General features: G+C 41.1%; 1 protein-coding gene across 9 annotated transcripts in view; it reads left to right on the top strand.

The window, feature by feature from the left end:
• The window catches only part of NCOA2 (nuclear receptor coactivator 2), a 293,750-nt gene that overhangs the window by 164,529 nt on the left and 102,934 nt on the right, over positions 1 to 26,287 (top strand). For 6 of the 9 annotated variants that reach the window (XM_043601182.1, XM_043601180.1, XM_043601175.1 and 3 more), the window contains exons 3-4: positions 21,745 to 21,849; positions 24,112 to 24,284. In XM_043601182.1, coding sequence (XP_043457117.1) covers positions 21,764 to 21,849; positions 24,112 to 24,284 — 259 coding nt within the window. In that variant the 5' untranslated portion in view covers positions 21,745 to 21,763. Of the gene's footprint in view, positions 1 to 17,601; positions 17,932 to 20,287; positions 20,365 to 21,744; positions 21,850 to 24,111; positions 24,285 to 26,287 lie in introns of those variants that run through there. The other 3 variants (XM_043601177.1, XM_043601178.1, XM_043601179.1) reach the window with 2 other exon arrangements.

The raw sequence follows: 26,287 nt of genomic DNA, 5'->3' as shown, positions 1-26,287 counted from the left end.
AAATCATGATATGTGGCCTTTTGTCTCTGACTTTTATTTTTACTTAATGTAATGTTTTCAAGGTTCATCTGTGTTGTAGCACATGTGAGTATTTTACTCCTTTTGAAGACTGAATAATAGGGGCGCCTGGGTGGCGCAGTCGGTTAAGCATCCGACTTCAGCCAGGTCACAATCTCGCGGCCCGTGAGTTCGAGCCCCGCGTCGGGCTCTGGGCTGATGGCTCGGAGCCTGGAGCCTGTTTCCGATTCTGTGTCTCCCTCTCTGTCTGCCCCTCCCCCATTCATGCTCTGTCTCTCTCTGTCCCAAAAATAAATAAACGTTGAAAAAAAAAATTAAAAAAAAAAAAGACTGAATAATATTCTATTGTATGTGTATACACATTTTATTTAATCATCTGTTGATGGACATTCGGGTTATTTCCATCTTTTGGCTATTGTGAATAATGCTGCCAAGAATATGAGTGTACACATATCTGTTTTAAGTCCCTGCTTTTAATTCTTTTTAGTATTTAACCCTGAAGTGGAATTGCTGGATCATGTGTATGTGTATTTTTTTTAAAGCTCCCAGGGTCACCTAGGTGGCTCAGTTGGTGTCTGACTTCGGCTCAGGTCATGATCTCACACTTCATGGGTTCGAGCCCTGCATCGGTCTCTGTGCAGACAGCTCAGAGCCTGGAGCCTTCTTCGGATTCTGTGTCTCCCTCTCTCTGCCCCTCCCTGCTCATGCTTGCTCTCTCTCTCTTTCTCTCTCAAAAATGAATAAACATTAAAAAAATTTTTTTAATAAATAAATAAAGCTCCCCAAGTGATCTTTTTTTTTTTTAATTTTTTTTTTCAATGTTTTATTTTTATTTTTGGGACAGAGAGAGACAGAGCATGAACAGGGGAGGGGCAGAGAGAGAGGGAGACACAGAATCGGAAACAGGCTCCAGGCTCTGAGCCATCAGCCCAGAGCCCGACGCGGGGCTCGAACTCACGGACCGCGAGATCGTGACCTGGCTGAAGTCGGACGCTTAACCGACTGCGCCACCCAGGCGCCCCCCCAAGTGATCTTTAAATATGCAGTTATGGTTGAGAGCCTATGATACAGAACAAGGGTACCTAATCTGGAGGGTCCATGAATGGTCTTAGTGAGTTGGTGACTTCTTAGGAGAATTGTAAGCTTTGTTTTGTATATCTGTGGTTTCACTTTTTGGCTTTGATCCCATTCATAACTCCAAACAGTTTATAATTCCAAAGTGGCGCTAAGAATCACTGTAGAAGCTAATTTTAAAATAGACAAAGATTTGAATAGACATTTCTCCAAAGAAGATATGCAATAGCCAAATAAGCACATGAGAAGTTGCTCAACATCATTAGTTATTTGGGAAATGAAGATGAAACCCAACAATGAGGTACTATTTTATACCCAGTAGGAGGGCAATAATTTAAATTTTAAAAAAAAGGAAAACAGTAAGTGTTGACATGGATATGGAGAAACTGGAACCCTTGAACGTGGCAAATGGGAAAATAAAATGGTATATCCACTTTGGAAAGCAGTCAGGCAGTTCCTCAGAAAGTTAAACAAAGAGTTACTATACGACTACCAGCTTCATTCCTAGGTATATTTCCAAGCGAACTGAGAGCTTCTATCTATGCAAAAACTTGCACACAAATATCCATAATAGCATTACTCCTAATAGCCAAAAAAATAGAAACCCAAATGTCCATCAGTGATGAGTAGTTAAATAAAATATGGTATATCCATACATTGTAATGTTTGGCCATCAAAAGGAGTAAAGTACTGGGACGCCTGGGTGGCTCAGTCGGTTGAGCATCTGACCTTGGCTCATGTCATGATCTCGTAGTTTGTGAGTTTGAGCCCCACATCAGGCTTGCTGCTGTCAGCACAGAGCCCTTTTCAGATTCTCTGTCCCTCTCTCTCACTTCCCCTCTCCCCCTCTCAAAAATAAATAAAACATTTTTTAAAAAGGGAATAAAGTCCTGAAAAGTGCTGCAGTATTGCTGAAATTTGAAGGCATTATGCTAATTGAAACAAGTGAGACACAAAAGGCCACAAATTATGTGGTTTCATTTATATGAAGTGTCCAGGCTAGGCAAATCCATAGAGATAGAAAGTGGGGGTAGATGCTAAGGCATGGGTGAGAAGGGAGTGAGGAGTATTTGCATAATGAATACGGAGTTTCCTTTTGGGATGATGAAATGTTACAGAATTAGATAAGGTGATGGTTGTACACTTCTGTGACCAGACCAAAATCATGAAATCTACAAGTCAAAGGGTAAATTTTGAGAGGGGCTGGCTGGCCCAATCAATAGAACATGTGGCTTTTGATCTCAGGGTCATGAGTTTGAGCCCCTTGTTGGGTGTTGAGATTACTTAAATAAATGTAAAAAGATAAAAGGGTGAATTTTATGGCTTGTGAATTATACCTGAATAGAGCTGTTAGAAATAATTTTTATAAAGAGAGGAAGAAGAAAAAGAAGATGACTACTGATGGGAGGATTGGCCGAGATGGAGGTCCAGAGAACAACAAAGGGAAAGAGACTGGAGAAGAGTAAGTAAGCCGTGTAGGAGGAGGACCTACAGAGTGCTCTGTCATGGAAGCCTTGGAAGAGAGAGATTCAGGAGGGATCCCTGGCGGGTATGCGATCACGATGGGCAAACACAGCAGAAGGGCTAAGTAATACAACACACGGTACACCAGGAGTTCTGCAGGTTTGGCATTCGAATGTTCTGGAAAACTTAGAGGTGGCATATTTACTGGAGTGATGCGGAAAGAAATGCAATTGTTTTGGATCCTGAAGTGAGTGGAAGGGAATTGGAATAAACCACAGGCCTACATTCCCTTATTTGAATCTCAAAATTCAACAAACTCTGAAAATGGAAAGGTTTTTATAACTCATTTGGCAGTAAAACCTGACCTGAATGGATGTGAAATGATTTATAATCTTCATTTGTCCCACTTAGTGTGAATATTCATACATCTCGCTGCAGAAATAATATTGAATTCGATTACAGAATGTTTCCACAGGTCCCTGTGGGGATGTTATGATATATGGTATATGCCACATATTCTCCCTAAAATTAACATGTATCTATCTATCTGAGTTCTAAATTCTGTGGCCCCCAAGTGTTTGGGGTAAGGGACCACACATCTGTTAGTCTTTGGACAGGTCTGATTGTGAAGGAAAGATGGGAGATTATGAGAAGGATGCGCAGTCAGGGGGCATGGTGTTTGTTCATTTGTTTGTTTGTTTTTAAGGATGGATTTGATCTGAGTGTGCTTATAGTAGAGAGGAGGAGGTTGAAATTTTGGTAAAAAGAAGCTTGGTAGCAAAGTCTCAGAGAAGGTGGGGTAGGAAATAGGAAATGGGGTAGGAGTGTTAGTGTTTACAAGAGGAGTGATCGCGCGTCCTCTGAGACACCAGGAATGAGGGTGACGATAGCAGTGGGTATCTTTGTGAGAAGGAGGAAGGGAAGTTGAGTAAAGTCAGATTGAGCAGCTATTTGTGGAAGTGGTAAAAGCTGGAAATAACTGTCAGAGTAAATAGAAGGAGCTGACTTGAGAACACATAAAAGAATTAGCAGGCAGGACTACGGGTCTAAGTCAAGTGTAGAAAGCCTTGAGTGTCTGTGGGGCTATTCTGCCCCTTAGCTATATAATTTTTTTTCTGTCAGGGCTCAGCTTCTCACTTAAAGTTAAGGGTGGAGAAGTCTTGGGGTTGAGTTTTGAGGGGTGAATCTTATGAGAGGAAACGTGTGAAAGGGAACTGAGGGTGCCCGGGGTCTAGTGGTAAGATCTAGTGGTAGGGAGTGAGTCAGTGGAAGGGGCAAGGGACTAGGGTTCCTTATACACTGAAGACCAGTCATTGAGGAGAAAGTAAGAAAGCTAGTGTGCTAGGAGATGGGGCCGGGGGTTGGGGGGGTAGGGAGTGGCAGGAACAGTTGTCACAGTTCTGGGTGATAAGAAGGTTCAGGGTACGATCACAGGAGGCAGTGACTAAAGCGAAATGGAGGCGAGCTTTGTTGGAGCTGAGACAGATGGGGACATATGAGGAGAGGTGTTAGCTCATCCACACAGACTTTGAAATCGCTCAGGATGATGACCAATTTGGGTTGAAGCGGAAGAACTAATCACACACCAGACTCTTCAGTAAATGTGGAGGATTAAGTGGCATGTTGGTAAATCTCAGACTTGAAAGCAGATAGAGGATGTTTCAATGTCATGGGTTTCAAAAAGCAGTTTTTTATACAAGGCCACCCTGTAATAGAGTGATGGCCAGTAGCTGGTCTGAGGAGCGTGAAGAATATGACCCCACCTCCTATCCCTAGTATGTGTACAGCGAGGAAGCAAGCAGCTTCTGGAATGGACTACCAGGAGAGCCAAAATGGTTACATACTCTGTAATAGATTAAGGATACAGGGGGAGAGGCCACCCTGGACGGCTCAGTCGGTTAAGCGTCCGACTTCAGCTCAGGTCATGATCTCACAGCTCCTGAGTTCAAGCCCCTCGTCGGGCTCCGTGCTGACAGCTCAGAGCCTGGAGCCTGTTCTGGATTCTGTGTCTCCCTCTCTCTCTCTACCCATCCCTTGCATTCTCTCTCTCTCTCTCTCTCTCTCTCTCTCTCTCTCTCTCTCTCTGTCTCTGTGTCTCTCTCAAAAATAAACAAACACTAAAGAAAAAAAGATACAGAGGAATTTGTTACAGGGAGAGATGCAGGGTAGAGTAGAATTGTTACAGGTTATATTAGGGAAGAAGCACAAGACAGAATAAGAATAATAGGTAGTGATAAAATGTAAGAGTAGTTTTATTTTTGCTGAAATTCAAATACCGAATATACTAGAGTAGAAAGGTTGTGAGGGTTTTTCCTTTCCTATTTAAAATTGTTTTTATTTTATTTATTTTAGGTATTTGTTTTTTTCTTTTTAATGTTTATTTATTTTTGAGACAGAGAGAGAGCATGAATGGGGGAGGGTCAGAGAGGGAGACACAGAATCTGAAACAGGCTCCAGGCTCTGAGCCGTCAGCACAGAGCCCGACGCGGGGCTCGAACTCACGGGCCGCGAAATCATGACCTGAGCCGAAGTCGGCCGCTCAACCGACTGAGCCACCCAGGCGCCCTTTAGGTATTTGTTTTTGTAGGTGTTCACATTATTTTAATAACAAAGATATTGAATAAATAATGTCATCCTGCGTGTTTGCACTTTAAAAAAAATTTTTTTTACCGTTTATTTCATTTTTGAGAGAGACAGAGCACGAGCAGGGGAGGGGCAGAGAGGAAGAGGGAGACACAGAATGTGAAGCAGGCTCCAGGCTCTGAGCTGTCAGCACAGAGCCCGATGCGGGGCTCAAACCCACAAACCATGAGATCGTGACCTGAGCCGAAGTCAGACGCTTAACCGACTGAGCCACCCAGGCACCCCTTGCACTCTTTATTCTAGACTGCCAATACTAAGATTTTCAAAAAATTCATCTTGTTATCAAGCACAATAGCTATGTTTCGTGTCATCTGCCTATCTGACGAATAGATGCTTTTTTTTGAGTGAGTGACTAAAAAAATAAAGCAGACTAGACTGGAGAACTTCTCTTTGTTTATAACAATTAGTTAATTAATGCCAAGAATGGTATTCTACAACCTGGACTAATTCTTCATTGTCATCCAGTCCCGTAGTTCTAAGTCCTGTTTCCTTTCCAGTGAGTGCTAGTCAGACTTGGGCCCATCACCTGGAGTCCTGCAAGAGACGTGGATTTAGCTGGCCCTGGGCGGGACCAGGAAAGTCATATTTTTAAAAGTTCCTTGGGTGATTCCTTAGCCAGATTTGGGAACCACCAGTGGAAACATTTTGCCTTCATCACCGCAGTAGCATTATGGGAGACGCCTAGCGGACTTGAACGTAGTGTCGCTGCCATATCCCTGACTCAGCGGTCTTCCATCAAAGCAAAAATGAAGTTCTTATAAGCATTTTAAAGATCTTCAATTACCAGAAATCAGTTTAAATTATAAAATAATGTCTTGCCATGATCTTCAAATTAAAAAAAAAAGTATAATACCTATTATTGTGAATTTTGGTGAAATGGGGACTCATGTACTCTGCTGAGGTGATTGTAAGTTAATACAACCTTTTTGGAAAGCAATTTGATAATATGCATAAATGGACTTAAATAGAGTCACACTCTTTGATCTAGTAATTACATTTCTGACTATTGAGACTGTTGATTGTTAATCAGAAATATGGATCAGTATTTATATAAAAGATTTTTATTACACTATTATTTATAGTAGTAAAAAGCAGAAGCTATCTTAATGATTAACTACAGAAAATGATTAGATTATGGTATCTTCATATGACACATAGCATAGAACCACTAAAAATTATATTTATGAAGACATTTAATATCACAGAAAAATTTTAGTGTATAACATTAAGAAAACAAAAAGCATTGTAAAATTGTGTGTGTGTGTGTGTGTGTGTGTGTGTGTGTGCGCTTAATTATATGTATACCTACAACACATTTTAAAATACTGAGTAAAGGGCACCTGGGTAGCTGTTGGTTGAGCTTCCAACTCTTGATTTCAGCCCGGGCCATTATCTCACTCTTTGGCTTGTGGGTTCAAACCCTGCCTTGGGCTCTGTGCTGATAGTACAGAACCTGCTTGGATTCTTGTCTCTCCCTCTCTCTCTGCTCCTTCCCCCTTGTGGTCTCTTGGGCCAGTGCATGTGCGCTCTCTCTCAATATAAATGAATTTTAAAATACTGAGTGGAAAGTTAGTGGTTCTCTGGGGGGTAGAAATATATGCAACCTTATTCGTTAGCATTTTGTATTTTCTAAATTTTCTACTATGAGTATGTATCACTTTTAAGCAAAAATAATAAAACTTTTTAAAAATAAAATTCTTTAATTTCTTTAGCAAAATGCATTTGGGATGAATTGTTAGAGAAGTTATTCTTGCTCATAATAGTCATCGGTGTATATTCTAAATATTTGCAAAGCACTCATATGTCTATTCCACAATTTTGCCAGGTTAGCAGCACCAGGCTTAAAAGTTTGTGGGGCTTTTGTGGTTGTTGCTGTTGTTGTTTTCTTGTTTTGTTTTGTTTTTTTATAATTACAGCTTTGCTGAGATATGATGCACATAACACAAAGCTTACCCTTCAAAGTGTACAATTTCAGGAGGTTTTAGTTGATTCACACCTTGCACAACCACCACCATCTAGTTTCAGAACATTTTCATCAACCTGGAAAGAAACCCTGTACTAATTAGGAGTCCCTCCCAATTTCCCTTTCACCTTAACCCCTGGCAACCATTAATCTGCTTTCTGTTTCTATGGATTTACTAATTCTGGGCAGTTCATATAAATGCAGTCATACACTATGCAGCCTTCTGCGATATCCTCTTAGCCAGCCTTCAGCCCCTCCCCGCTCCAACACTGCCAGAAACGTCATTTATGCCATGACCACGCTTATCTTCCTATCTCTGTGACTTTACTACCTTTGGCTCAGAACTTTTCATTGTGCCCCTAGCTTATGAAATCAACAACTACTACTCATTCTGGCATTTGAGGCTTTCTATATTCTGACTTTACAAACTAGGCACTTAATAAATATCCAGTGCGTAAGTGAATCCAGTGAATAAAACGTACTCTGCCTTATCTGGCCCTTTCCTTCCCCATCGGGGAAGAAGATAAGTACTATGAATTAGTTGGATTTCAGGTCACGGATGGGGCAAGAAAATCTCTCGAGTTTAGGGCGGTGGTAAACCTCAGCAGGCATCCGATCGCAGGGCTTGATGGAGGGCCGGCTGCCTCCAGGGTTCCTCATTCATTCAGGCTGGGCTGGAGGCCAGAGTGTGCATTTGTGACCGTTCCTGGGTGGCACCCAGGGCCGCGGTTCCAGGGCCTGACAGCAGGCTGGGAGGAGAGGTTGGGTGAGGAGGGAAAGGTCTCCCCAGCTCCTCAGCTGTCGGGCGCCATGTCCCGCCGGCAACCCTGGCCCGCCCTTGCGGTCCGTTAACTCTGCTGCATTGGTGCTCTGCAGGTGCCTAGTCTCCAGTGCCCTCACCACCACCCCGGCTTCCACTTTGGAAAGTTGTGCCCGTTCTCCAAAACCCAACTCAGGGGTTCCTAAAGCCTCTGCCACCCCTCCCCACAACAAGAAGCAATTTTCTCCTTATTAGCACTTTGTATTTTTCATATACTGTATTCTCTGTTAGTTAATTCCATTCTTGTTTCTTCCTCCTCAATCTTTGATTTCTTGAGATTAAGTTCAGTTTCTCACTCAGTCATTGTACTGCCGTGTCCGTAGAACACAGTAATTTGCCCTTAGCAGCTACTCAGTAATTATCAGTGCAGTTGAACATCAGAAGGAAAGAAATGCAAATAGATTTTTAAATTAAAACCCTATAATTTAGGTTATATTTTTAATACTAAAAAGAGATCTACCTGTATTAATTAGAAACTTAAATCTTACATAAAACTTAATCGCCCAGGCCCAGATGTGTTTTTGCCCTAATAGTCATTGCTGTAGGTTTTGAAACAAACACTGGCATAAAACAAAACACCAAACCAAAGAAATCATATGCCTGTGTCAACACGAAGACACATGTGATATATTGTGATATCTCTGAGAGCCAGCTTAATTTTCTCCACGTTGTCTCGCCCAACTGCAACCAGGGCTTGAGTTTCAGCTGAATGAATTCTTATCCCTTTGGTTTTGGTACCAGACAAAGGGAATATTATATGGTTAGCTGTCTCTGAGGTGTCCAGCAATTATCTTACTTTCTTTTAAGTGTCATTTCAAGCCGATTACCTGTCTGTGATGGTTAAATAAGGTGCAGCGGTCTTACAGATCTTTATCCAAAGGTGTAGGTTTTACAAAACAATTACTCTTCATTCTCTCAGTGGAAGCACGGTTTAGGACTCATAAAAGAAAAAGGTGGAGAACAACGCATTCTGCAGTAGGAGTCTGTTTTAATCTTTTCAGTGCCTATTCTGGGCCACCCTTATTTCATCCATTAAGTTATTATTATCTGTAACACCCTTTAGGCTGATTTTGGTTTAAATTCGTGTCAACTATCCGACGGGTAGTTAGCAGCCACCATTCTTGAGTCCAATTATATTTTTAGTTCTACACGGTACAACGCCCGTCCATCTGAAGCTAATAAGGGGAGAAGACCCTCCATTTGCGGCTCTCTGGGACACCTCTGCCCTCTTCACAAAGTCCTCAAAAGCCGAGGGCTCCCTGGCCTCTGATCCTGAGGTCAGAGAGTGGAGCTCTATTGGAGCTCTAAAGTCACAACAATAACGTGATTGTTCTTCTAAAAGCTGTTTGTGTGTCCCAAGTTTGAAACCTAAACTGAAATATAAACTCTCATAAACTACAGTGTGGTTAGTATTGATGGTTACCAAAATCCAACATCTGAGAGAGAAAAAAATGGTTAGAGTGTTGTGGCTCGTAGTTTTAGGCGCCAACTTTATTTTGAAAAATGTCTTTAGAGTGTTGGATTGTCGTAAACCAACTTTTCTAAATTCTAGTAATTCTCGGTAAATCATTCTGTAGGTGTGTGTTATTTGCAAGGAAAAGCGCTTAATTTGGTTTATTTTTGGAAGACCAAATTGGATTATGGGGGGAGGAGGGTGTTGGTCCAGAGCCGCCCTTCGCTATTTTTAATGGCAGCCGTCGCCTCGCAGCAAATAGCGTTCGGCGTTATTGTAACGATGTGACCAAAAGAAAGTTTATAGGAATTTGTATGGTGAAAAATGATTCAGAGGTCCTCCCACCAAACCAGGTTTTTCCTTCTTGCTCATTTTCCACTTCTGTAGAAGAGCGGTAGAGAACAGAGAAAAAACACATAAAAAAAAAAAAGAGTATTTCAGAAAAAGACTTCTGAGCCGGGTTTTACCGTAGTGAGGAAGCATAATTTAAACTGCCAAAAGGGCTTGTTACCACGTGCCAGTTTCTTCTCCAACCACAAGCGTTTGATTCGGTTCCTATTCTTTATCCCTGGGGCGTGCTTAAGAATTCTGCCCCTACTTTGTTTTCCTGTTCGATTGCAGATAAAGAACTCCGAAGACAGTCTGGACTTAAAATGAGTGAGAATGAGAAAAAGCAGGAAAGAAGGGGTATCCTGAGTGTCCCCTGTGGAACCCAGAAACTGCAGTGGGAGGCAGCAGGGTGAACGCTGGGAGAGTGCCACAGACCCTCTAACGGTGCAGGAGAAAGGAGTGTTGTCTTAATTTTCTGCATCCCTGCGCTTGGGAACAAGGAGCAGGGAGTCTTTTTTTCTTTTTCTTTTTTTTTTTTTTTAATGTTTGTTTATTTTTGAGACAGAGACTCATGAGCATGAGTAGGGGTGGGGCAGAGAGAGAGGGAGACACAGAATCCGAAGCGGGCTCCAGGCTCTGAGCTGTCAGCACAGAGCCCGATGCGGGGCTCAAACTCACGAACTGTGAGATCATGAGCTGAGCCGAAGTCAGACGCTTAACCCACTGAGCCACCCAGGCGCCCCAGGAGAAGGGAATCTTTAATTCTTCGTCCCGGAGTCTAGGAAACCTTCATAAAGAGGCTGGCTTTTCAGCTGAGCTTGAGGGCTATGATTTTCCTGAGGAAAAAGTAATTTTAGTAACCTTTGCTGGAAGACTCTTGTCATTTGTGTATTTTTCTTGCTTTAAGAGAGTCATGTCAGTAGGAGAGAAAACATGAGAAAGTTCCTGAAGTAAAAGAGAATAAATGATGAGTCCAGAATGACCAAGAACTTCCATCTTTCTTATATAGAAGAACTTTGGGTAAATTTGGAGAAGTTAGTTGTAAGATAGTTTTAGTAGTTTGGAAACTATTGTAGGATATGTTTTTGATTTACCAAAGGAAATAATTTATACTTCAAATTCCATTTAAATGAAATCTATTTCTAATTATTTGGGGGCAGTCTTTGTGTTTCTTACTTATTATAAGGTAACCTTACCTGATTTTATGCAATATTCTTCCTAAAAATATGGATGTAAAAACCATGTACATTTATAATTTGCATTCCAGAGAGCTGGTTATTTAACGAATCTCTTTATGGTTTGCTTGTTGTTTTGTTTTTTTTCCTAGCAGCACAACCCTCCTCCCCTCCCCTCCCTTCCCCTCCCTTCCCCCTTCACTTCCCTCCCCCTTCCTTCCTCTCATCCCTCTCCCTTTTTTTCCTCTTCCCTCCTTCCATTCTTTTTGTCAACTCATAAAAGTCTGATGTGTTAATGAAAGGAAATTTGGAAAATAGAAAAATTACATCCATAGTGTCCATCAGAACAATTTAACTGCTAATATCATGGTGAAGTTTCTTCCGAGTTTTCCTGTAAATTAATCTTCTCCATCTGTTTTCACCATCAGCTTAGATTATTTTGTAAACGTTCATATGCTATCAAATTCAACCTATAATAGCTACATTTATTAGATAAATCCTTACCAGGTGCCAATCACCATTGTACCCCCTTTACATTTCATGCTCTGAACAAACTTAAAAAGTTACATGTTATTATTTCTTGAAGAAATGAAGAAAGTTCAGTTCAAAGAGGTTAATTAACATAATTAACATAACTAATATGGGATATTCCCAGGATTCCAAACCAGAGTGGACAACAGAAGATGTGCTCTGAGCCACTACATTGTATAGCTTCTCATGACTGCATAATAAATTCTATTATGAATCTTAGAGTTCTGTTAGAAAGGCCTCTGCTCAGATGTCACTCTGTCAAGAGAGAACTTTCCTGACCACCCATTTAAAAAGCTATGTTGTTCTGTAAAGTGCTAATCACTATCTGATGTAATAAATGTTCGTTTTACTATTTCTTCCTTCTCCACTTTCTTACTAGAATGTAAGAGTCATGGACAAAAGACTTGGTCTGTTTTGTTCACTGCTGTATCCCCCAATATCTAGAACCAAGCATGGCACAGTTCAATGATATTTGTTGGATGATTGAATGACCTCGCCTCCGGGTTACCTTTGCGTAAATACCGATTTGCTTAACCACCCTCCATTGGGACTGATAGGCTAGAATAATGCCATGATGACTCCCTTCTGTAAATCACAGGACTGATGCTGCTGTACCCTGAGTGCTCCAGGCTGGTGGGCAACTGCAGCCTACTCCACACGTTTCTACCCCACACTGACGTTACGTGTCTGCCGAGAGCAAGCTTCTCACCTATACTGGTTTCTGCCACTTGTTCTTGTAATTGTATAATTTACTTAAATATGACGTAGATGATTGTGATGGGAGTTTGAAAAGACATATATGTTTCTATAGAAACCAAGACAAATGCTTTAAAAACCTCAAATGGACAAAAATTGCTGTCAAGTAAGTGTATGCAGCATATCTATAATAGGAAAAAATAATAAAAATATACCTCATAAGATCTTATAAGAAATCGGGTTATCTACAATTTCTAGCTCTATTTTAGATAAACGAAAATTGGAAATAGTAGACGATGCTTAATGATATCAGTACAAAACTCCAAAGGAGACTGATACTCCAATGTATATTTTTATGTTTAAAGTTAAAACAAAATGATTAAAGGGAGTAGGCGTTGAGATGCCTGGGTGGCTTAGGCAACTGAGCATTGATTTGGGCTCAGGTCGTGATCGCAGGTCATGGGATCGAGCCCCATGTCGGGCTCCTCCCTGAACGTGGAGCCTGCTTAAGATTCTCCCTCTGCCCATCTCCCCTGCTCGTGTTCTCTCTCTCGCTCTCTCAAGAAAAGAAAGGTAGTAGGTGTTATTTTCTATAATGGTTCTTGATACCTGACTTTTAAAATTAACCAATTACTACTTCCGATTCTGCAGGAAAAGAAGGATTGTACTGTTTGGAATGAAACTCTATATTCTTAGTGTGCCAGGGAAAATCTCTAGCTGGTTTTGTTATTTCAATAATTTCAGAAGAAATTCAACAATAACAATACGACTTCATTTCTCTTCGGGGAATAATTGCTTATGAGCTGAAGCATGATTTCCTTTCTGCACTAGAATGTGAGCTTCAGGAGGACAGGGCCTTCATTTTGTTCATGGCTCTAGTTTCAATGTCTGCAGCGGTGCTCGGTGCATTAATTAGGCTTTGAATGGATAGATGAATGATTCTAAAGTAGGTACTTTTTTTGTAGAAAGATGTTTTGCATTTTGCAATAATACCAGTAGGCTTTTCGCAAAAAGAAAAGTACTTCCAAAGTATATATTCACTGGTAATCAGATTAAATTAAAATATAGTGCTTTCTATAGTATGTAATAATTTGTGTTTCTCTCTTCAGTGAAAGTATTGAAATACAGGAACCTCAGTGCTCACATTGCAGTGGTTAAGAAATGAGGAAGTGTTTGGACTTACTTCTTAGCTCTAAAACTTCCTAACTGTGGCCATGGTCAAGTTGCTTTATTCTATATCTCTGTTTCCTCATCTGTAAAATGGGGCTAACCATAGGTTGTTACAGGCCCCGAAGCGGTTCGTCTGTGTAAAGTACATAGAGACTATCTGCCAAGCTAGTAAGTACTCAGTAAATAATAGTTACTACAATTATACCTGAGTTTGACTCCTGACCTGTCATTTATTATCTGTGTGACTTGGGCAAATTACCCGTGGAAACAGTCAGAGAGGTTAGATAATCTGTAAGGGAAAGAGAGAGTGTGTGTGTATACACATGTATATAAACATAAAAATGGGGATTTTTAAGCCCGAAAGTGTGTGCAAGGTACTTAACTCATAATAAGTGCTTCATGAATGTCAGTAAACACACACACACACACCCCCCAACATACAATACTATGAGAGAGGACTTTCATTTATTTAGTTAAAAATGTTTTGTTACCTGGAATCATAAAAATGCCCTTCGTACAGAAACAGATGATCTTGCCTTTGGCATTTCAGTAAGTTTTTCTCCTAAATTAAGGAAGTTTTGGGTTTTTTAAGTCTCATAAAGAGGTTTAAAATGGGTTTCAGAATAAAGAAAGATAAATGAATTTTGATCTGGACAAGTTCTGAAACTCCAACACGAGCACCCCGTTGTAGTTCTTGGTTTGATGACGTCTTTCCAGAATCCTGAGCCTTCAGTGAACCCTGGTTTTTGGAATACCGACCAGGGGCCGAGTATACCCTGCTGGAAGGGGAGGGCCGCGCTTGTGTTTCGCAGGCAGTGCGGCCCCTTCTCCCTGCCTTCCCTGCCAAGGCCTTATTGAAACCTAGCCTTGCTATTCCTGGCCGGCTTAGCGCCGGCTGACGGCTGACGGCTGACTGCGCTGGGGAGAGAAGCGGCCCAGGGCCTGGCTATATTAAGGAACTTAGCCTATGAGCATTCAGAAAGTAGAAACCGTCTTCTGCCGCTGATGTCAGGCTAGACATTTTCCCCCCTGTCGGTAGTGATAGTTCAGCGCAGGTCTCTGCTACTCACACACCCTGCGCTGGCTTTTGCTGAGATGAGACTTGACGAGAGGATCTTTTCCTTCTTTAAGACGTACGCGGATGATGGAAATGTTAACGGCAGAATCTTTGTGGCACCGGTGAACGCGCGCTTGGCCATTTATTTGATCATTGCAGCACGTGTTCAAGAGCCGCTGCTGCCCATTTGCAGGCTAATGTGTTTATTCCAGTCTTCCCAGTGGCATCTTGAAGTGTCTTTCAGCTAAAAAATTCATGAGTATTATTGGCTTTCAGTCAGAAAATGGAATATGTCTTCTAGTTACTGTCTAATATACCACTTTAAGGCCATTATACAAAAGTAAATCTAAGAGCATATTGAAAAGGAAGGAGGTCCGCAGCTTAAACATTTGTTTATACGCTGCATTACTTTTCTGTGGAGTGAGAAACAGCGTAAGAGGAGGTAGGTGCCGAAGCCATTGGACTCGGAGCATAGTCGTACCGAGTTGTAGGCTGTGTTTTCCTCTTTAACTGTCTTCAACTGCAAACGGTTCGTGCTTCATCACTGAAAAATCAGATCCTGATGATAGTAGTTTGTGTTTGCCTGGTTGCAGCTGAGTAAAAAGTCAGGTGTGCAGTAAGTTGCTCAAAACTAGTGAAGTTAAAATGAGAATTGGCTTCCAAAGAAGATGCCTTTTCTTCTGTATTGGCATGAAGTGAGTTTCCTAAAACTTTACAGTCTGTTGTCACTGTATGAATTAACGTGCAGTTTTACAAGTTTGAATCTGTAGATACGCACTGTAATGTGTGAGGTAAATTAATATTGTATGAAAAGCAAGAAGCATTGTAATGTTCTGTAAAGATGAAGGTGACAGTATTCTTACGATCTAGTACAAAAGGGTAATAACACTCTGGGGAAAAGAATGTACCATTTGACTAGCTACAATTTATTTTGGAAACACTGTGTAGCATCCTCTGTCACTGTGTTAAGTGCACGAATTCTTTTGCCGGTGGAAAGTCAAAGTTTGAGTTTTTCCTTGTGCTCTCACCCTTGCACTTCGTAAACCTGCATGGTTGTACTTACATTTGCAGGTGTGTGTTGGCTTATTTCTTTGTTTTTTACTTCTTCTTTGCTTATTTGTTCTTTGTTTTGCTTACTTACTTTGTTTGCCTACTTATACACAGCAGTGTGTCCTTGCATAATCTCTGTATTTACTGCAGAGAATATTTAGTTCTAGCCAAGAGTTGGGGTCTTGCCAAAGTAATGTTTGCTTCGGGTAATTTTGTCCACTTGACACTTTGGAAAGAGGTATTTCCCCTCCTCCGTCAATTAGAGGTCTTTGTCTCTGTATCGGCTTACTGACGTCCAAGGTCTGGCCATTCTCTGCTTTCTGCCTTTCTCAGTGATCTATCTACTCCAAAAGCACATTTTGCGTCTTTAAGCATTAGATACTGTTTTCCCTTAGACTTATCAGAGACTGGCCCAGAAATTGTTCTTTCTGAAAGTAAAGAGATCCCCCCCCCCCCCCCGCCCAAGAACACCGTATACTTTATAAGGGAAAAATTGTTGCGAGTTTAGAATGAGCAAATGTTTTCACTTATGATAAAGGAGTAATGAATACATCTTTAACTGCTGAGATGGGCGTCTGACCGATGGAGGGCTGAGAAGATTATCCTTTTGTGATTTAATAGAATAGAAATAGAAAGGTGTTTCAGTGAAGATTTACGTACAGTTTCAGTATTGCTTGAGTATTTCTTAGTCTTGCAAAGTGCATGAGGAATCAGACTACAGGTTCCCCAGCAATGTCATGTATCTCCCGTAAAGAGAATTCAGAAAGAACCTGGAAGGCCTTGGAGGCTGTAAGAAGCCTCTCTAGTCTCATATCAAGAACTAGATGATTTATCAGGTATCTCCTCCTCTTGTGAGTGTTGATAAGAGAAGTTGTTTCAACAGCTCTTTGTATGTCATTTCATTATAAATTTCATCTCAAAGTGAGGAATTTCAGAGAGGGTCTAACTTTTAAAAAATATTGCTTGGAACTAGCAACAGAGAGATCTGATGTTGATCACTCACTGTGTTTGGATTTCAGCAACAGTCTTATCCTTATTTATTCTTTAACTGAATTTGTTCCGCGTATAATAAATCTGACAGTTTTACAGGCCTTGTTTGGAAGATGGCCAGTACTGATAAAAGATAAAATGCACATTATCGTTTGCATGAAGTCTGGGTGATTAATTAGCTTTAATGGTATGAGACTGTATTGTGAGCAACAGCTTTGTTACCCTCTAAGTTACACTGATGAATTTCATGAAAGGAAAGTACAGTTTTTAATTGTGTTGAGGCTCAGCATTGCATTTTGCTCTCTGTCATGATGCTAGGGCCATCGCTGGCATTGTTCACCTCTCCCAGAATACCGTCACTTTGGGAAAAAAAGCATGCCTTAATTCTGGTGGCTGTAACTCTACCGTCTGGTTGATACAAGTTGGTATCAGAGGACGGAGGGGAGGACATACAGTCGCAGTGAGAGCAGGACTATTGTTTGTTGTAGATAACGAGAAGGGACAAATTGAAACTCCTTTTCCAGACTTGTCCTTTCACAGCCCCTCGCATCTGGTAGAAACTGGCTTGTTCTCGATGACTGTAATTACCATCAGATACGACCCAAGAGTTTACTTGTGTCTTTTTCAGTTTTTGTGATTTACATTGAATAGTTTCAGAACTAAGAGTGAAACACTCAAGAATTTTGATTTCATGTGAATGTTGAAAATGTGCAAAAAGTTTAAGAAGCTATTAATTTAGGCCTGCTTACAAATTAAGATTCCTAAACCTTCACTGCTGCCCTTTGCTTTTTTTTTTTTTTTTTTTTTGTCTCTTCAGACAAAAAACTCTTCAGACCCTTTTATTGGGAATTGACTTTTAACTTTGATCTGCGAAAATGCATTAAAAGTCAGCTATCCGGGGCGCCTGGGTGGCGCAGTCGGTTAAGCGTCCGACTTCAGCCAGGTCACGATCTCGTGGTCCATGAGTTCGAGCCCCGCGTCGGGCTCTGGGCTGATGGCTCAGAGCCTGGAGCCTGTTTCCGATTCTGTGTCTCCCTCTCTCTCTGCCCCTCCCCCGTTCATGCTCTGTCTCTCTCTGTCCCAAAAAAAATAAATAAACTTTGAAAAAAAAAATTAAAAAAAAAAAAAGTCAGCTATCCATATAGTTTATTTTAGATGATTTTTCTGTACCTAAGTGCACACTGGTAGTCGTAAATCTGTTTATCGAATCTATCATTCTGTCCATCTCTGGTTTTTATCCGTGTCACTTGAGTGGGGGGAAAATTAACTCCCCTAGCCCCAGCACACGTTCTGGTGTGAAATCCTAACACTTGCCGCCCGCGAAGCCTCACCTAGGGCATTAAGAATATCAGTCAGAGTCATCCAGATTAGAGCAGCACACTTCTCTTCGAGCGCCTCGTTAATGAGGCTCACCGTTATTTATTTGGTTCATCCACTCAAGACCAGGACATAAATCCACACGTCTGCTCCAGGATTTCATCTACTTCTGGCCCTGTGGTAGGCAAGAAAGAGGCGCCCGGGAGCAGGCTGCTGCCCGCCAGCACCTTCACCCTCCTCCTCCTTTCCCAGCTTCAACCCTAAATTTGCTTTCCCCCTGCCCCCCGTTTTTTTTACCCTTTTCTTCTGGGAGTCTTGTCTTTTATTTTCCCCTGGTTGATGAGCAGTGGTTCAGAGGGAGCATCCCCAACCTGATGGCCATGGCCGGCAGAACGCACCCTCCTGTCCCTAATTATATAGACACCCCCCCCCCTTCTTTTTCCTTTGGTGGTTTACAGGTTGGTTGGCCGTGTGTACTGGGCATACAGAGCCCCGGAAAATTGCTCAGAATAGAGGACATATGGGGTAGACACAGAAAAATAAGAAGCAAGTATGTTCACAAAGTTAAAATTTATTTTGAGGAAATGTGTTTAAGGTACTATCACTTAGTAATAAAAGGGAAAACCTGGCCTGTAAATAACTTCAGGAGGAAATTAATGATGTTTCAGAGCTACAAATAGAGTGGTTTGTGAGCCAGTCTTGGGTAGACACAAGTAAAATATAAACCGTCTGCTCAAATGGTTTTCTATACTGAGACCAGAAATTGTTAGCTCCTTGCTTTACTCCTTCTAGCCCCTTAGTTGAAGTGTATCAATTCTGCCCCTTCCTGCCACGTTGCAATTATTAGTTTATGTATTGGGGGAAATTTTAAATCGATGATGGCTGAAGTTAATGATGCTAAATCCAAACGGAGTATAGTCTGTACGTAAGATAGTCATTTATATCAAGTGTCTTTTGAAAAGTTTTCTGATTTTTCTGCTGTTTTTAATATATATATGGCAAGACCCTGGGGTTCAGGGCGGGGGGATGGCAATTTTCACCAAGAAACTTAACACGTATAGCTGCTATGTAGGGCATTTTGTTATATATTGGGTGTTTGGGTGTTATATTTTGATGATAAAATTTACTGGAGGGGCACCTGGGTGGCTCGGTCAGTTAAGCACCTGACTCTTGACTCAGGTCATGGTCTCACACTTCCTTAGATTGAGCTCCGCATCGGGCTCTGTGCTGACAGTGCAGAGCCTGCTTGGGATCCTCTCTCTCCCTCGCTGTCTGCACCCCTCCTCTCTTTCTCTCTCTCAAAATAAATAAATGCAGTTTTTAATAAATTCACTTGAATGTTTATGATTTGTAGGACACTGCTTCCAGGGTGAAAATCCTCTAGTTCATTTATTGAAAGCTTACTTAGATTGGATGGGTAATGTTTTTCCTTATGTGCTCATGAGTGAAACCATGAGAATTGTGGTTCCAAGAGAAATGCTAAAAAGGAATGTTCATAGGTATCATCTGAGAAGGGTTTTGGTGTTGAGGTTTTTGCTTTCCCCGCTGTCCTTTTATACCTCCTGCAATGCCCTGGCTCCCCTCCCCTCCCCACTGTTAGAGCTCACAGGTCTTTCTCAAGGCCACCCCTGTGCCTCCCTAACCGAGCCAGCAAAGTGTTCTTCTTTCTTGGATCTTACAGCCCGCGGGAGCCAGTACCGGTCATATAATACCTTTACCCATTTTACTTATTGGAGTTTTTCCTACATACAGGTGTATCATCCCTCTTAACCTTGTTGTCGGGAGAGCAGCATGCCTCCTTGTGCTTCCTGAGCACTGAGCCTGACTCATTCTGGCAGGTGGGCAGGCAGTCTTTGAATAAATGAGGGACATTGAGATGAGGGGAAAGAGCCCAGCACAGAACCGCATGCAGTCCATATCTGGCTGCTTCTCCCTCCTGACTGTGCCTGTGTGATTACTAGAAGAATGACATATTTGATGAGGAGACCCTTGCCGTAACATCTTAGTTAGGAGTAGGAGTATGCGAGGCTGCGTACAAATAATCCCAGTTCCACCATTGGCTGATCTGCTCAACTGTCCTGGGCTGGAGATGCTCATAATTATCCCCATTTTACAGACAAGGTCATTAAGGCACGAGAGGTAACTTCTTAAGGTCCCACAGCTAACCAAATGGTGGGCCTTGGACGTGGATGCTGGCTATTAGCTTCTCTGCTCGATTGACTCTCATAGTCTGTTTGGATGATTAAATCATGGCTGGGAATTGCTTGGTGCCTTGTAAATTCTAAATGAGTAACTAAATACAGATTAAATTTGTTATCAGCCCCAAATTGTGGCCACAGTACAGGACCTTGGGACTTGGCTACATGGCTCCAACTAGCAGGAAGCTCAGGCATTAGCTTTCAGAATTGTCCCCTCCTGTGTGACGTCTTGAATATAATGTACAATTGGTGGGACCCCCCTCCACTGATACAGTGTTTCTTCGTCCTGCTTACACGTGACTCTGAAAAAATTTCATTCCTCTGCCCTTGTGGATCAGAGTTGTGACCTGAAGAAATGACTGGAGGGAGACTGAGCATCTCAGAGTACACGGAGGGAAGGCTGGCGGTTTGATGGGTATGTGACAACGATCAGTCTTGGGTGGTGTTTTCTTAGCCCACCCTCCTCAGTGTCCTTGCTCTCCATGAACCTGTTATTCTTTGGCATTTTTCTTAACTCCTTTACCTTCGGCTGTCTTGCCCTTCTGTCTGATTTTTTCCAATCTAGAAAGGAAGAAAAGCCACTCTAGAAAGCTAAGGAGGGTGAAGGTGACTTTAGAAGCCTGGGAGACCGAAGGAAGGGGGAACTAGTATAGAATTGGAACTCTAAGAATGACTTAAGTACTGACTTAATCTTTTCAGGCCCCATTTTTTTTTTTCTAAGCAGTTATTAAGCACCTTGTGCTCAAGCACCTCTACTGTTTCCCCAGTATCTGTTATTAGTCCCTTTGTTTAGTTCTTTTAGAACTTAAACCTCTATCATTCCATACTTCACATATTTAAATATTATTTTGATTTTGCTAATGATGACCAACACGGATACTCTGATTCTCTTACTGTATATCCGGCTCTTTTCTTATTGGAAGGAACCCAGTAAGCAGGAGCCAGTTATTGTCCTCCTTCGTTAGGGTCAGTAATATTCCCTGGGGTTTTTTCTTTTCTTTTTTTAAATGCATTTTGAGACCTTTGGTGATAGCAGCTAGAATTAGCCGAGGGAGGGAACATAGGAGCGGCAGGATGTGTGAGAGGAAACCGCCGAGGGGAGGTGTGCTTAGGAAGCTGCTGGGGAGAGAGGGCTCTACGAGCGAGCGAGAAGGGAGCTGGGAGGCAGCTGCTGCCGGGGTGGGGGATGGGGGTGGAGGGTTCGGGAGACTCCAGGGGGAGGCGCGAACATCCTCTGTTTGGGGAGCATTGCTCACGGAGGCCTTGTGCAAGGCCAGGACAGGCGGGTCAGATCTAGCTGGTCAGATGGGAAACATTCGGCTTAGTGGTGGGGCACTGCCTCTTGCCAGGGCTGTCTGTCATGGGTGAGCTATTGCACACTGGCCAACCCAAAACAGAGACTGGGAGGAGCCCCTTGCAACACCTGTAGTTTCCCCGTGGGTGCAAGATCACTCCTGAAACTGAAGCCTGACGGCAGAAACCCAGGGCTAGCAGATTGTAGTTGATGGTGCCGCTGAAATACGATGTCTGTTTAAAGAGTATGGGCCCAGTGAGGTAGGCTTGTTTGTTTTTTTAAACATTAACCTTTACAGATGCTTAACTTTTAAGCAAGGTAAACAAAAACTGAGCCCTTTCATTAGAAGTTACACATGCATATTAATCAGAACAATGTGTTAATGACTGTTGTCAAATTTCTGATTGAAGTCAAAGTTCTTTCATGGTTGGTAAATTGATCAGGCACTTTATCATCAGCTCTATTCTCTTTTTCTACCCCCCTCCCCCTTTCTTGTTTTAGTTGCTGATATGTGTTCAAGATGAGTGGGATGGGAGAAAATACCTCTGACCCATCCAGGGCAGAGACAAGAAAGCGCAAGGAATGTCCTGACCAGCTTGGACCCAGGTTAGATTCTTGCTGAAAAACAGAATCCGTATTGGCCATGAAAGCCACATGCCTGCTTTTTTGATATTTTAGCATTGATTTTACACCCAATCGAAATGTTGTGTTTGGTTTTTTTCTCCTTAACAGTTAAACCTTTAAATATGTATTATTTAGCTTATGTTTGGTTATGCTAATGAGTTGCAGATTTTATTATTCTTTACAAGAAGGAAGCTACATACTTCTGATGTCCCCTGTGTGCTTCACTATTCTTCCATATTTTCGGTTCTGTTAGATCACAGAATGTCATAAAGACAAGAGATCCCATAGTAGAATTTGCTGTTAATTATACGCTGGGTTTTATTTTTATTTATTAATTGTTTTGTGAGTTAGTGACAAAGATTGTGGCCCTTCAGTGAGTAAAACAAATGATTTAAAGCAAGTTCCATGTCACATCTTATGGATGGAAGTGTACGTTGTTATAATCCCTATGCAGGGTAATTTAGCATTATCTACTAAAATTATAAATGCATGCTTCTGGGAATTTTCCAACAGTATACTTTCACACATGCAAAATGACAAACACTGACGTTACTTGCTATTAAACAGCATTGTTTAATAATTGCAAAAGATTAGGAGAAACCTAAATGTCTATAGGGAACTGTTTAAACAGCCGTGATACATCCATAACCTAGACTACAATACAGCTGTGAAAAAGAACAAAGACACTTAATGGATTGATATAAAAAAAATCTCTTAAGAATAGTTACAGACAAAAACAAGGTTTAGAGCACCCTTATGGAGTACTACCACTGGTATAAAACCATTTGTTTTAGGATAATTAAGAAACACTTAAGAGTTGTTAACCCATTTTGGGGGATGAGAACTAGGCAAATGGGAAACAAAGGTAGAAGAGAGACTTCATTCTTTCGAGGGCTTAAATCATATAAACGATTTTAAAAGTTAAACACAAACAGCAACTTCTGTTAAGTGGCCGGTAAAAAGGAGCAGATGGAGAACAAAAGGGAAGAGGACCAGAAAGTCATTAAGACAGGCAGAGAAGGAGACAGAGCAGAAAGCCAATATTTCATGTTGCCTTTTCCCCTGTTAGTTGCCAAGCAAAACAAGTCTATTAAATCGTCACTGTCCACATCCCAGCCTCCAACCCTTAGCTCCAGTATGTTACCTCTAGATTACCTACTACCTCCTGGCCGTCCTCAGCTTTCTGTCTGTCAAATGTCTTTAATGCCAGGAATCCACTCAAGAAGACAGATTGATAAAATGGAGACTGTTTCAGTGGAGGGGCTAATGTTTTACCTAGTGCTGTGCTGGTGCCTGGAAGTATATTACAGACTACAAAATTTTATCACTGGGTATTATATACAAATAATTATATATTAAAACTACAGAAAGTTACTTGGTCAAACAACTTTCCTTATTTATTGTACCGTTTGAATGTCATTTAGTGGGCCCTCGACTAAAAAAAAAAAAAAAAAAAGGTTGTACGCTGTTAATGTTAGTGTCAGAGGGAACTTGCTATCTTAAACTCAAATGAGAAGATCTTGCCAATTTTTATTTTTCCCTCCTTTCCATTAACTTTTTAAAACTTCAGTTGACCTTAGACTGTTTATATTTTGCACGTCATTCAGACTGGAGAGTTAACAAATATCCCGGGTCAGTTTCGCTTTTGTTTCTAGCTGCACTGTGGTTTTTTGCATTATCTAAAAAGACTGGTTTGATTACCAACATCCTAAAGAAGTCTGTGAAACGATGAAGGTTTATTTGTATCTTTTTATGCTTTACCAAAAATCACTGCCATTTCTTTATTCCTATTGTAACTGGGTTAAATTCCCTTTCTTCTTTTACTAATCTTACGTAAATTTTTAAAATTGTATAAAATAATCTCCCTTGCTTGTCTAAAACATCACTCTATGTATTCAACAGTAAATTCGATGCCCACTTCTGCCAAGTGTTGTATTAAGGTTGGTGATGAGCAGATCGTCCTGATCCTTGTCCTGGTGAGGCTTACTGTCCACTGGGGGACGTTATGCACATTGAACAAATGATCACACAAGTAAATCTATAATCACGTGCTGGGGTGAGTTTGATTTCAGTAAAACATGCAACATGTAGGACACATTCAGATTTTTTCCCCCAAAGTACTTCCATGTTTTATGTAAGTGACTTTTGTTTGTTATTTTTTATTAGAACTTGTGTAACATGCTTCTTTTTTTATAATAGCTTTTTTTTCAAATGCATAATAAAAACCATGTTTCTTCTTTGTAGCCCCAAGAGGAGCACTGAGAAGCGTAATCGTGAACAGGAAAATAAATACATTGAAGAACTCGCAGAGCTGATTTTTGCAAATTTTAATGATATAGACAACTTCAACTTCAAACCTGACAAATGTGCAATCTTAAAAGAAACTGTGAAGCAAATTCGTCAGATCAAAGAACAAGGTAAGAGGCCCGAATTAATCTTTTGGAGAGTTTAGCTGGTTTCTGTTTTTTCATGTATGAGAAGTCGCTTCAGAGTCCCTTTAATCCCTTTCTTCTGCTTAAATTATTGATGAGGAAATGATGTCACAGTGCAAGATGAATGCAAGTATCACTTGCAGTGGTTTATAAATAGGCTTTATATAAAATTCAGCAATTCCCTAAAGACAGAGGAGACTGAGGTGAGGCAGGGTGATGTAACTTTTCATCTAGTAAAACTCAATTAGGTGCCCACTGATTCTCCTCCCCTACGTTGGAATTTTCATTGCTTGCACAGCAAGTGACTGTCATAATTTGCAAGTGAGAAGCCAACTAAAGATGGAAACCAGAAGTAAGGAAAGGAAGCCACCTCCTGTTTCAGCTAGTCAGCATATTTGATTAAGTCGGAGCCTCAACTGGCCACGCCGCTAGATTAGAATTTCATATCCTGAATGACAAGAGATTTGAAAGGCTCAAGCCTCTAGTCAGAATTCTTTTGTGAAGTTGAAACACGGAACATGACAGCTTTCTTCCTGGGGTTTTCTTTTTTTCAGAGATCATTTTCTGCCTCTCTTCTTTGATATTTTTGCCTACAGAAAAAAATTAAGAAAATAATATTTTAAAAAAACACATTGGACTTTGTGGTGCCAAAAAAAAAAATCAGTATTAGGCAAGTATGAACAGTGTCTTGGGGGCTCAGGGCCAATGCTCTTAAAGTATTCATACACTGCTTTCCTTCAGGGCTGGGGAGATTATTATCTCTTGTAATCTGTTTTTGACTGCATCCTCTCAGAGTTCATTGTTTTTATTCTCCCTTTTTATGTGATATTCAAAAGAGGCAGATTTTAGAGAAATAATGTCTTTGTCTGTGTAGGTGTAGGACCTGAAACTTGCCGTCAGTCATAAACTCCTAGCTTATCTATTTGCATATTATCATCATAGGATTTTTCATTTTTATACATTTACTATTAAGCTTCAGTTTCATATTTAAAAAATTTTACACATGTAGTTCTTTGTTTTAAGAACTTAAAAATATACACATAGCATACACAACACAGTTTCTCAGACCAACCCAGTCTGAAAATCAGTCTTTATTTCCCAGTTTCTCCATCAAAATGATATCATTAAGCATTCAACGAGTTTCTGCTCTCAATGCCTGCCTCGGTAGCCCTTCACCTCTTTTGTCTTCCTTCTTTTCCCTTTGAGATCCACTAGTCATCAAAAACTCAGCTTAGTCTCCAAAAAAAAAAAAAAAAAAAAGAAAGAAAGAAAGAGAAGAAAAAAAGAAAACGTCAGGGGCACCTGGGTGGCTCAGTCGGTTGGGCGTCCTACTTCGGCTCTGGTCACAATCTCGTGGTTCGTGAGTTCAAGCCCCTCATCGGGCTCTGTGCTGACAGCTCAGAGCCTGGAGCCTGCTACGGATTCTGTGTCTCCCCCTCTCTCTGCACCTCCTCTGCTTGCACTCGCTCACTCGCTCGCTCTCTCAAATATAAATAAACGTTAAAAAAAACCCCTCAGTTTAACCTCAATTTTGTATCTTCATTTTTTGGTATCAGCAAATGGATAGAATAACATTCCTAGAGCTCTTAGGAGAAATAATTGGTTAAAGTTTTATAGTGCTTCGAAGTGACTGCGTTTCTAGTTGCTGATACTGTGGTGGAGAAATCAAGCTACTTGTTTCCGATTTCTGAAGCTGAACGAGACAATTTTGTGAACACTGCATGGTAGGCGGTACTTTCACAGTTTAAAACAGTTATGTGTCTTTTTTTTTTTTTTTTTTTTTTTTTACCATCAAGGTCTTGCACAAGGTTTTAAAGTTTTGCAAAACTTTGGTAATTCCCCCTTCAAACCATAAAACACGTTAAGATGTGTCACGCTGGGACTCTGCCATACTTTTCCCGTAGGTTTAATCCTAAGGCTGCATACCACAACCACCCAAGAAGCAGCAACAATAAACACCCTGTCACATCTTATTCTTATAATAATGT

This window comes from Prionailurus bengalensis, chromosome F2 (assembly GCF_016509475.1).
Source record: "Prionailurus bengalensis isolate Pbe53 chromosome F2, Fcat_Pben_1.1_paternal_pri, whole genome shotgun sequence".
NCBI lineage: Eukaryota > Metazoa > Chordata > Mammalia > Carnivora > Felidae > Prionailurus > Prionailurus bengalensis.
Note: the sequence above shows the minus strand (reverse complement) of the source record. Positions and strands in the feature narration are given on the sequence as shown.